This window comes from Populus alba, chromosome 7 (assembly GCF_005239225.2).
Source record: "Populus alba chromosome 7, ASM523922v2, whole genome shotgun sequence".
NCBI classification, from domain to species: domain Eukaryota; kingdom Viridiplantae; phylum Streptophyta; class Magnoliopsida; order Malpighiales; family Salicaceae; genus Populus; species Populus alba.
The window spans coordinates 1,424,846-1,436,800 of NC_133290.1; the positions used below are offsets into that span (position 1 = coordinate 1,424,846).

Sequence of the window (11,955 nt, forward strand, 5' to 3'; positions counted from 1 at the left end):
CAAAATCTGAGTAAAATCAGATCTAATTATGCGAGTCTACTAAAATAAACCCACACGCAAGACTAAGACATTGTTTGGCATTGCGTTCCAAATAATATTTTATCAAAATTTCAATTTTTTTTTTTTGCTAAAATTGAGTGCGGTTTGTACTTTTTAGATCGTTTTGATGTGCTGATGTTAAAAATAATTTTTAAAAAATAAAAAAAATCATTGACATGTATTTCGGCATAAAAAACTATTTGAAAAGCAACCGCTACCACACTGCTAAATACACTCTAACAAAACAGGGCAAACTAGCTGAGAGTAATAAATAAAAGTAATAGCACCAAAATGATTAGAAATCATTTAAAAAATATATTATTTTATTTTGTTTATTCCACAATTTGAAAATCAAGTATCTCCCTCTTCTCTCCCAAAGTTTCAAATTTTTCAAACAGACAGCCCGTCACCATGACCGTTATGTACACTGACCTGAGCGACAACGCTTCTTCTCTTCTCGACCCTCTCCTTCCATGGCTACTGTACGCCCTTCCCTCTCTCTCTCCCTTAAGGCTATTTTTGTTTTTAAAGCATGAAAATTGGCTGTAATCCCTTTTGTTGTGATTGATTTTCAGGTCGATCAAAAAGGCACTTGATAGTAGCATCTCCAGTTTGGAACTAAACAAGATTTTATTAGACTGTATTGGGACTTTCAAGCACAATCCACAGTATAAAAATGACCCCAGATTTCTCAAGATTTGGCTTCTCTATGTAAGTTTAATTACACCCATTATGGGTCTCTGTTAGTTTTAAGGTTTCATTGCTTTGATTCTGTTTTCTGGTTTAGTTTCCTAGATGGGTTTGTTTTTCTATGCTTTCTTGTCGGTTAATTTGGTTTTTTTTTTTTTTTTAAGCTGAGAGTTTTAGTGCTTTTTTAAAGAAATGGAGGATGGTGAAGTTTTTGTTGGCTATTTTTCAGTACTGGGTTCAACTTGGTTTACAATTTGATAGTTTGTTAGGTTTTTTTATGGAGAATCTGCTTGAATTGTGTTGATAGATTCTGAATCTTAAATGGGGTTTGTTTGTTTTTCTTGATTTTGGAGGGGTAGCAAATTTGATGGCTTTTTTTCTCTTAGTGGTCAATGGTCATTCTTCAATTTTCTTTAAAGTTCAGCAAGTTGAAATTTGTATTTGTGGATTTGTTCTTCTCTTCTCCCTTAAATATTAAGTGCTTGGATTCCGTTTTTGTTTTATTTAAGTTGGACTGTTTTATGTTAACGTTTGGTTGTTTTTAGTTGTTGAAGTTGAAGATTTTGTAAGGATTTTTAGAGGGTTTTTATGAGAAATGGAGGATGGTGAAAGCATTTTTTGGGGGGCTATTTTAGATATTGGGTTGTTTTACTTTGAACTTGAATTATTTGATTGCATTTTTTGAACAAATTGAGGGATTGAGAATGAAGTGGCCATCATTCAATTTGCTCAGTAGTTTCGTAATTTGAATTGTGTTAATTTTCTAACTTGCTATGTATTTTCCTTCTCATATCTATGTGGATTCTATTTCTTGAGTCATTGTGTTTCGATGGGTCTATTCACTGTAATCATATGGGGAGCTAGAATGTAACATTGTTTAACAGATAATTTGGTATTGATGGCAGTTGGAAGGTAGTGATGACTTTGAAAATGTTTTCAAAGAAATGGAAGAGAATAATATATGCAGAGGCAATTCTTTGCTCTATGAACTGTACGCGGGGTTTCTTGAAGCAAAAGAGAATTGGAAGGAAGCATATATGGTTTATCAAACTGGCATTTTAAGGTTGCTCCCTCTTGTTTTCTGTGTCTTTCTTTGTGGACTTTTTTGCATGTTTCTTTGTCATTGATATTGGGTAGTTGATTTAAATCGGATGACAGGAAAGCAGAACCTCTTGAGAGGTTAGAACGTGCAAAAGTCTTATTTCTTGACAGATTGTCTTACAGGATAAATGCGTCTTCACTTCAAAAGGTATGCATACTGACCCAGGGAAAGAAATTATGCTTCCTTCGGTTTTTCTTCTGGTTTTCCTTTATTCATATGTATCACAGGCTAGGTAAGTGACTTGAAATCCATAAACTTAAATTCAGAAGAAACCTGGTATGTTCTGCAATCTTTTTTGTGGTGGGTATATCAGTGCACATTTTACTTGATACAGAGGAGATTTAGTGCCTCAATACAACAGGAGTGCTAGTCTACTTAACGCTATGCCAAATTGTTTGTGTGAGTCTATTGTTAATGAAACACAATCTTTTTATCTTTTTGTTCCTTTTCCTCTACTTGTTAGATATCATGTCCCTAAGTACGATTGCCATCAACTTTTGATAATTTCTTTGTACTTTCTCTTACGTGAACAACTGTATCTCAAGTAGTCATGTTTTTTTATGCGACCTTTCTTTTATGATCTCCAACAATACATGCTTGAAAGTCAAAAGCATGTTCCTTTAATAGTTTTAACTTCAGATTTTAGCCTTTCCATAATCTAAGTCATGATGATGATGGGCAAACCTGGCTAATTGTGTTGTCATTTATTTCCCTTTTCCTTGTCAGAATATATTTTTATCAAAGAGTTGTTTAGCTTAGATTGGTATATGTAGGCTCTCTAAAGATTATATTATTTTGTACTCTTCATTTACAGACTGATTACAATGAATCCATGGAAATGGAAAAAAGTTGTGTTAATCCATGGTCAGCCTCCACCACAAAAGAGTTGCTGGAGAGGATAAATCCTCAAATGATGAAATATGCTGTAAGACAATTTGAACATTAGTAACTTCCTTTGATTGTTGAAATTCATTGATTGGTTGCTTAATATTTTTGTTTGCTTTGATAAATTAACTTTCTTTTTGCTTGTTTTAGGGATACCATCCAAGCAAAAAAGCATACTCTGGAGACGTGGCTTTATCTTCTCTACAGAATTCATCAAGGAATAAGATTGTTAAAATAGGTTATTCTTATTGTTATATTTACATGGATATTCTGAAGTGCTTCGAGTCTTTAGTCATAAATGAATGTTCATGATTGATTAACAAACTTTAGTTTGTGAAAACTGAGGGCAAATTTCATGTTTGAAATGTTATTTTGACTTTTTGGAAGTAAGAATTCTGCATGTATGGCCAATCATTTTATGGATTCTGTGTTTTGTTGAGGCACAACTTCAATTGGGGATTCAAATTCTTATAACTTAATCACTATTATTCTAATACTTAAAGGTGGAAAGAAGTACGAGATCAAAGGTTGTCCTGTTAAAGGCGGGTTTGCTCAAGTATATAAAGCATATGTCAACAGTAATCCAGATGAAGTTGTTGCATTGAAGGTAATTAAATCCCCTCCCTTAGTAAGAGTAGCGGATTCCATGTCATAGTGGGCTATAATATTTGAACGAAATTGCAGATACAAAGGCCTCCTTTTCCTTGGGAGTTCCATATGTACCGTCAACTTGATCAACGGATCCCAGACAATCAAGTATGTGTTCTTTCTCTTCTCATGATTTCAGCACTTTTTTTTTTTTTTTAACAATAACTGGTTCTTATTCTTCTTGCTGTAACTTTTCAGAGTTCAAGCTTCGGATATGCTCATAGATTGCATCTGTTCTCTGATTATAGTATACTTGTCTGTGACTATCTATCTCATGGGACACTTCAGGTGGATTAATCTTATCCTATATTTGTTTTCATACCAGGAAGATCTTGTGTGATACAATGCTTGCATGTGACATTTGCAGGATGTCATAAATTCTTATGCGGTCACTGGCAAGCCCATGGAAGAAGTGTTGTGTATCTATTACACCATAGAAATGCTACACATGCTGGAAACCTTGCATGGAGTTGGCATAATTCATGGGGACTTCAAGCCTGATAATCTTCTTATTCGCTATTCCAGGTGAACATTGTTTTCACCATAAATTTGGTTATTTTATGTCTTTCGCATAGGTAGCTGTCTTGTAATTTCAAAAGCAAGATCATAAGCATAGCTTCATCAATGTCTTTTACAGATGGCATGGTTTGACATACAACATCTAGTGACATTAATAACCTGATATTTGGCAGGAGCAATCTTACAGAAGATGGGTTTAAAGAACGAAGTGGCCCTTGGAGAGATCAGGTTAATCTTACTTGTGATAGACTTGATGTGCAGCATAATTGTTTATCTCGTATTTAAGAGTTTTCTCATGCAGGGTCTTTGCCTTGTTGACTGGGGGAGGGGGATAGACCTGCATCTCTTTCCCGATGATATAGAATTTGAGGGAGATTGTCGGACTTCTGGATTCCGATGTGTTGAAATGCAAGAGAGGAAGCCATGGACATTTCAGGTCATTGTAATAAAGCACACGAAGTCCACTTGCTAGTTTTTAATTGGACTGGCACTCATTAGTATCGTCATTTTGAAATCAGGTTGACACATATGGCCTCTGTGTTGTAATTCATATGATGCTGCACCATTCTTACATGGAGATTGTAAAGAAAGGGACATCTGATGGAGGCTACATGTATCTGCCGAAGGCTCCTTTTAAAAGGTATTTTTCATATCTAAATATATCTGCATACTTAGAAGACTTTTGTGAACTGCGGCAATTTCCAATTTGTAACTTCACTATATTGTGAAACTGCAAAACTTTAAAAATTTATAGGAGTAAATTATTTTTCCCATCATAGATTTCTCTCTTTATTTTTCTGTTTTCTTTCCGCAAACCTTCTGATCAAGTTCTCATTCTATTTATCTGCAGATACTGGAGCGATTTATGGAAGGATCTCTTCACAAAGCTGCTCAACAATAATAGCGGCAATGACTGTGAGTTGTTGAGGAACTTGAGAAAGAGCTTTGAGGATAACTTGCACTCAGATGATAAACTTCTAAGGAAACTGAAGGAGTTGCTGGCTAAGCAAAGACTCCTTTTGTGTTCTGCTTAGTGCATTTTTTTAACCATTCCTCCAGATACGTTTCTTACGACTGTCTTGCAAATTGTTAGATTTATATGCAGAACAGCCAGACGCATGCTAGAAGGTGAATTCTTATTTGAAATAAAATCCCTACTGCGCCCTTGCAACTCATTTGAACTTTCTGATTCATCATTTTATTCTAATATTTTACCCTCTTATGAAGCAGGCAGTCAAATGTACAGAATCTTGGTGCTGGAGCATTCTTTGCAGACATCAACTTGCTGTGTTAAAAAGAGAGTTTTTTTTTTTTTCTTTCTGTCACTGATGATTAGGTAAAGGAATGTATTCGCATTCACAAGCTTGTACTCACAATTCTTGACTGAATGTAAACGCTGTTTTCTCTACAGCAAAATTTGTGAAGATATCTTTTAAATTCTTACATTCTTATATCATATTGCGTTTGGTTAGCATTTCGGGATATAAATGACAGATATAAAAGATACAGAAGTTGAAGCAGAGAAATAAAAATAATAATTTTGAAGTGAATTCTTTCACGTGTTTTAAAAGAAACATATCTTTTCTATCCCAATATCACTACCTTATAAAATATAAAATATAAATACATGTAGGCTACATGCCCTCTGTCTCAGTAGGATATGAATGCAGATGTTGGGATTTTGAACTCAAACTGTTGAGGTTTTCTTTTAGGGTCTGAGTATTAGAAGATGAACTATCAAGTGTCAAATGGCGTATTCAACAAATGCCGATTCCACGATCACATTGTTTTAAGATTTTCCTCTATTTCTTTTGATCAATGAAGCAAAACTTCCATGGTTGCATGAGCAATTTTCCTTTATTTGCCCACAACATGACCCGTATGGCCGTCCAAAACTATGCCACAGCATAAGCATAGTGTTAAATCCAACCCAAAACTTCCATGGTTGCATGAGCAATTGTCTTTAACTTGTGTTTTTTTTTTTTTTTTATGGATGAGTCCATGGATCAGATAAGCTTTTCTAGATATTTATTTTTTGAGTTTTTCGGACTATTATCCAGAGTTAATTATTCGAGGTTTTATCAGTTAAGATGTAAATTTCTTCTAAAAAAATTTACGAGCTTGAAACTATTTATTTAAGCAACCAGAGCCCTTCCTCTCATGCAAACCTTGTTGGTTTTGCTGGATATTAATGAAATTGAAATGATGGATGCAATATATTTTTGCTTAAATTTAGTATAAAATGATAACATAAAATCAAACTAAAATAAGAGAAGGAATATTTTTGAGGAAAAAAAGAGGATAAATCATCAATGGGCCTTTAGAAAACCCAACAAAACAATAAAGAAGTCCTAAAGCCCACAAAATATGAAACTCACTTTCACTTCTCACCAATGGAGTCTTCTACACTGTTACAGTGACAGCGTCAGACTCGAATACAAATGAAGATGCAGAGGCAAACCAAGGTCAAGATGGTAATTTAAAAGAAAAACCCTAGAAATTCTCTTAGGTATAAAGACCACATTAGTAAAACAGTTCTCCCTAGTATCAGGAGGAGGCAGTGACTGTCCTTACTCTCAAGGTTTTTTTTTTTTTTTTCCTGTTTGGTTGCTGAGAAAATGGAAGAAACCATGAAGTGTTTGGCTTCTGTTTAGCTTTTTTGCTTGCATGTTTAGATTTGATGAATTTTGTTTGAGGTTGACTATGTACAATTGTTACTAACATTAGATTTAATGTTAAAAATGACACTCAAATTGTGTATTTTAGTTGTTTCTAACGTTGGATTATGTTGGAAATGAGATTGGTTTTCACATTCAAATTGTGGGTTTAAGTTGTTACCAACCTTGGATTATGCTAAAAATGAGGTGGGTTTTGACATTCGAATTGTGGGTTTTAGTTGTTGCTAACGTTGGATTATGTTAAAAATGACATGGGTTTGGCAATCAAATTGTAGGTCTTAGGTGTTAATAACGTGAGGTTACGTTAAAAATGGCATTGGTTTGAAGTTTGTCTTTGATTTGTGTTGTATGGTTTGTCCTTTTTGCTGCTTTGTGGGGGTGGTTGGTGGAAGTTAAGTTGGATTATAATGATTATCATGGCATTTTGTTGGATTAGTATATGTTATCTAGTTTTATTTGCTTATTGCAAAATTGTAGGTAGTACTTTGTTCTTGAAGCCTAATTGTGTACAATGGTGGATTGTTTGTGACTTTCAGGTCACCATCTTGAGTTGTAAACATGGCAGATGAATCGTGGAATCCGTTGGCTTTCAGGAAGATACATGGACAGTCATCTCTCATTTCTAAGCTTTCCCCAAACTTGCACAGCAGGAATTATCACTTGACTAGTGGTGCATTTTCTAATGGTTTTCATAACCAAATGCATCCTGCAATTCAGGGAACTGGTCTGGCATTTGTGCCACATGTTTCCCCGATATTTGTTGAAGCACCATCCGAGAAAGGCGCTAAAGGATTTATGATTGATTTTCTCATGGGAGGAGTATCAGCAGCTGTTTCAAAGACAGCAGCCGCTCCAATCGAGCGGGTTAAACTCTTGATTCAAAATCAAGATGAAATGATCAAGGCTGGTCGATTATCTGAATCATACAAGGGTATCACTGACTGCTTTGCTAGAACCATCAAAGATGAGGGTGTCCTTGCTCTTTGGAGAGGCAACACTGCTAATGTCATCAGATACTTCCCTACTCAGGTCATTTCACTTTAAATTTCTTTTTTTTTTCCCTTTCCTTTTGTTATTTTTTATTGCATGTGCTTGACTGTAATATTGTTTATATCAATTGACACTTTTGTACACCTACCAGGCCCTGAACTTTGCATTCAAAGATTACTTCAAGAGTTTGTTTAACTTCAAGAAGGAAAAAGATGGCTACTGGAAGTGGTTTGCCGGGAATTTGGCATCAGGTGGAGCTGCTGGTGCTTCATCACTTCTATTTGTTTACTCCTTGGATTATGCCCGTACTCGTTTGGCTAATGATTCAAAGGCAGCTAAAAAGGGTGGTGAGAGGCAGTTTAATGGGTTGATTGATGTTTATAAGAAAACCTTCCAGTCTGATGGCATTGCCGGACTTTATCGTGGATTTAACATATCTTGTGTTGGAATTATTGTGTATCGTGGGCTCTACTTTGGAATGTATGATTCACTTAAACCTGTGATATTGGTTGGTAATTTGCAGGTGTGTACTGTGTTTTCTTATTGCATCTCTGCCAATCTTTTTTCCCTGCTTTCAAGTTGTCCTTCTCCTGTAATGGTTCTACACTGCAAATATGTTGTTTTGACCTCAACCATCTTTGCTGGTGGAACTAAGTGCAAGATGAAATGGACTCCTCATCTTATGGATTTATGCTCCTGTGTCCTAAGTATTGTATGTGTAAAATTGTGGTCATGTGTTCACCACCTTTTGATAAAATTAAGTCAAACTGAGATATCTTAATACTATTGGATGTGTGGCACAGCAGCGGTGCTGATTTTCCTCTACTATATGAAGTTTAACATGATCAAATGGTTAATGTTGGTTTGTTTGGTTTCTACAGGATAGTTTCTTCGCAAGTTTCTTACTGGGATGGGGAATCACAATAGGTGCTGGATTGGCCTCTTACCCCATAGATACAGTCCGTAGAAGGATGATGATGACTTCAGGAGAAGCTGTGAAGTATAAGAGCTCTTTGGATGCATTTAAACAGATCATCAAGAATGAAGGGGGTAAATCACTCTTCAAGGGTGCTGGTGCGAACATCCTACGTGCTGTGGCAGGTGCTGGTGTGCTTGCTGGGTATGACAAGCTGCAGGTCATTGTCTTTGGCAAGAAATATGGATCTGGTGGCGGTGGCTAATAAGATCGCCGATGCCAGTGGTCATGATGATGATGATGATAAAAGGAAAATGCTTCTGTTAGAGTGCCTTTCTCAGCCTCGAATAATTTTTCCGGTACTTGGGATTTCATAAAAACAAATATAGTTGTCTGGACACCTTCAATTTTGAGTGTTGTAACTAGTACAGCGTAAACGATGTTAGTTTGTATGTGTTGTGATGAGAATAGTTAGATAATATTCTCTCAAGTGTGCTTGTTTTGGAGTGGTTGTGTCCTGTGGAAATCAATGATGTTTTGTCCCTTGTTTATTGAAAAATTATTCAAAGGATGATCGGTTCCAGCTTCAATCCCAGTACTGCAGATTTTGTCATACTTCCCCGGCATCTTCAATATCACTGATCTTGATTATGCTGGCCAGCAAGACGTTCCAAAAACTTGGAAGTGTACAGTGCTCAATTTAATGGAAAAGAATTTCAGTATATTGCTTGGTGGTGCTGGACTCATCTAAGATGCAGTTGCAGCAGAAATTGATGTGAACTTTTCCATTTGTTAGAAGACTTGAAGATCATGCCATAGAGTAGTCGAATTCTGCACTTCTTTCTTTGCGTTTTTGTCAGGGTATGGGTTTGCCAATCTTATTTCCAGGAGTTTAATGCATTGGATCATGCACAATTATCAAGCTTTCAGCACCATCTGCATTTGTGCTACCATTGCCCTAATTCTTTTGAGAGATGAAATCTAGCTTGGACCAGGAACTAGAGGTATAGAAAAATCTCATTTCATGTGTTTTTTTGTTCTATTTGTATCAGTTTAAGCATTAATTAAAAATTCACGATTATTTTATTAAAAGATTTTACCAATATAACTTCCATGTCGGTTTGATATATTCAAATAATTTAATAAATGATACCAGTCTTAAGATTTGCTTTCTGAATTTAGAAAGTCAACAATGGAGGCAAATGTTTTATTAATTATCAAGTAAAACTCCTCGCGGTTCTTGCATCTTGTAATAGATGCAAGATTTGTGCAAAACGCCGAGAACAACTTCAATGTGTAAATACAAAGCTATTGTAACTGACTCATCTCTTGCTGCTCCATCAGGTGGAGGTTCTTTCTCAAGGAAGCTGGAATCATTCCTGTATCTTGGAAGTATGATAATGTGCTGCCATGAATTTTTTAGGATTTACCCCTTTTGGCTCAAGAGTCATGACAGGTAATTAATCCCTTAGGTTCGAAGAAATTCTCCTCTTTTTCTTAGGGTGGCTGAGGCTGTCTTTCTCCAGCTCCACTTGAAACAACTGCGAAAACTACATGGAAGGAGGCAAGTCTTTATCGTGCGCATCGTACTCTCTATACCCCCATTTTTCCAAATTCATAGTCTGAAACCAATCTCCATGTTATTTCCTAACATGAGATGTGCCTTTCATCTTCCATTTTTTGTCTCACTCCAAGCCTCCAAAGGACAGCATAAACTGCAGGGATCGAGACACGATGTTTGGTACGCTTTGAAATCTTCATGCTTATCTAGAAATGGCCATGTTTTAAGATCATATGTTATGGTTAACTGTCACTGTACCAGGTCATTCTGACATTTTCTTCAGATGCTATCATCAGCAAAGAAATCAATGTCTTCCATTGGACATGAACAGCATGATTAAACATAAGACTGAAAGAAGCGTTTGACATGGAAAGGACTCCTTACATAAACAGCCAAGATTACAACCTTAAACCCACGAAAATCAAATGGCTTCGTCTCTGCTTTGTTCTATCACAATTCGTTCTTTACTTGTCTTGCTCTTACACCTATCTTCCTTGTCTAACTATCTAGCTGCAAAGCATAACCAACATGGCTATCACCGCCACCGCTCACACAACCATTCTCCAACTTCAAACCAAAGGCTCCACCAAGCTTATATTGCCCTCCAGGCATGGAGAAGGGTTATCTACTCTGATCCAAACAACTTCACTACCAATTGGGTTGGCCCTGATGTATGTAGCTATAAAGGAATATACTGTGCACCTGCTATTGATGATCCCAAAGTTAGAGTTGTCGCAGGCATTGACCTCAACTTTGCTGATATAGCAGGTTTCCTTCCCAATGAATTAGGTCTCCTCTCTGACTTAGCACTCATCCATTTGAATAGCAACAGACTTTGTGGGATTATCCCACAAACTCTAACCAACCTTTCACTTCTATTTGAGCTTGATGTCAGCAACAACAGATTTGTAGGCCCTTTCCCTTCTGTTGTGCTCTCTCTTCCTATGCTAACCTATCTTGACCTTCGCTACAATGAGTTTGAAGGGCCATTACCTCCTCAGCTTTTCCAGAAAAAGATTGATGCGATATTCGTTAATAACAATCGATTTACTAGTGCAGTTCCCGCTTTCTTAGGTGGAACTTCAGCTTCTGTGGTGGTCATCGCCAACAATAACTTCAAAGGCTGCCTGCCGCCGAGTATAGCCAACTTGGCAGATACTTTGGAAGAGTTGCTGCTTATCAACACAAGCTTGACAGGTTGTTTGCCACCAGAAGTTGGGTATCTCTACAAACTGAGGGTGTTGGATGTAAGCCATAACAAGATAGTTGGTCCTATACCTTATAGCCTATCAGGATTAGCTCATTTGGAGCAGCTAAATTTAGCACACAATCTGATGACCGGGATTGTACCTCAGGGAGTTTGTATACTGCCAAATTTAGCTAATTTTACTTTCTCTTACAACTTCTTTTGTGAGGAAGAGGGAATTTGCATGAATCTTACGTCTAAAGGCATCAAGTATGACGATCGCCGCAATTGTTTGCCAGAGAAGCCACTCCAGAGAAGTCAGAAAGAATGCAACGATACGCTCGAGCATCCAGTCGACTGCTTTCAGGAATGCTGTGTAGCCAGCGAAGGAGGCGGTGCTTTTGGTAGGGCAACTCCTTTCGCTCCTGCACTTGTGCCTGCTGCAACCCCACTGCTGTCACCTTCTCTTGCTCCTAGCTTCCCGTAAGTAGTCTTGCAATACAGTTAAAATAAAACCAAAATAAGATCCAAAATTTGGCCTGTAGTTACATGTGAATCTTCTTCTTTCTTTTTTTCTTTTTTCCTGTAATAGAAGTTGTATTTGAATTTTGTACATGTATATAATCCTTGAAAAAAATGTATGTTACCCAACCCACAAACGACAGGACCTTGAAAACTTGAAGCTTTCACTGGCTTCTGTGTTCCATATGATCCATCATTTCATGCCGACAAGGGCAATGT

General features: G+C 36.7%; 3 protein-coding genes across 3 annotated transcripts; all 3 read left to right on the forward strand.

Annotated features, from left to right (window-relative positions):
• The first annotated feature begins 362 nt into the window (after positions 1–362).
• LOC118059585 (mitotic checkpoint serine/threonine-protein kinase BUB1) lies at positions 363–5,326 on the forward strand. Its single transcript, XM_035072486.2, has 15 exons — positions 363–521; positions 615–750; positions 1,635–1,792; positions 1,888–1,978; positions 2,646–2,756; positions 2,867–2,954; positions 3,220–3,323; positions 3,401–3,472; positions 3,563–3,652; positions 3,732–3,889; positions 4,057–4,111; positions 4,185–4,319; positions 4,402–4,523; positions 4,734–5,011; positions 5,114–5,326. The coding sequence occupies exons 1-14, from the start codon at positions 451–453 to the stop codon at positions 4,915–4,917; spliced, it is 1,575 nt and encodes a 524-aa protein (XP_034928377.1). The 5' UTR covers positions 363–450; the 3' UTR covers positions 4,918–5,011; positions 5,114–5,326.
• Positions 5,327–6,325: 999 nt separating this feature from the next.
• LOC118059589 (ADP,ATP carrier protein 3, mitochondrial) lies at positions 6,326–9,057 on the forward strand. Its single transcript, XM_035072490.2, has 4 exons — positions 6,326–6,464; positions 7,098–7,590; positions 7,703–8,074; positions 8,433–9,057. The coding sequence occupies exons 2-4, from the start codon at positions 7,120–7,122 to the stop codon at positions 8,730–8,732; spliced, it is 1,143 nt and encodes a 380-aa protein (XP_034928381.1). The 5' UTR covers positions 6,326–6,464; positions 7,098–7,119; the 3' UTR covers positions 8,733–9,057.
• Positions 9,058–9,204: 147 nt separating this feature from the next.
• On the forward strand, positions 9,205–11,898 carry LOC118059588 (leucine-rich repeat extensin-like protein 4). The gene is made up of 2 exons (XM_035072489.2): positions 9,205–9,471; positions 9,812–11,898. Exon 2 carries the CDS (start codon positions 10,454–10,456, stop codon positions 11,699–11,701), a length of 1,248 nt encoding a protein of 415 aa, XP_034928380.1. The 5' UTR covers positions 9,205–9,471; positions 9,812–10,453; the 3' UTR covers positions 11,702–11,898.
• The last annotated feature ends 57 nt before the right edge of the window (positions 11,899–11,955 follow it).

Coding starts and splice junctions, on each gene's coding strand:
- LOC118059585 (XM_035072486.2), top strand. CDS start 451: ATGACCGTTATGTACACTGACCTGAGCGACAACGCTTCTTCTCTTCTC. Junction 751..1,634: donor TCAAGATTTGGCTTCTCTAT/GTAAGTTTAATT, acceptor TATTGATGGCAG/TTGGAAGGTAGTGATGACTT. Junction 2,757..2,866: donor CTCAAATGATGAAATATGCT/GTAAGACAATTT, acceptor TGCTTGTTTTAG/GGATACCATCCAAGCAAAAA.
- LOC118059589 (XM_035072490.2), top strand. CDS start 7,120: ATGGCAGATGAATCGTGGAATCCGTTGGCTTTCAGGAAGATACATGGA. Junction 7,591..7,702: donor TCAGATACTTCCCTACTCAG/GTCATTTCACTT, acceptor TACACCTACCAG/GCCCTGAACTTTGCATTCAA. Junction 8,075..8,432: donor TATTGGTTGGTAATTTGCAG/GTGTGTACTGTG, acceptor TGGTTTCTACAG/GATAGTTTCTTCGCAAGTTT.
- LOC118059588 (XM_035072489.2), top strand. CDS start 10,454: ATGGCTTCGTCTCTGCTTTGTTCTATCACAATTCGTTCTTTACTTGTC.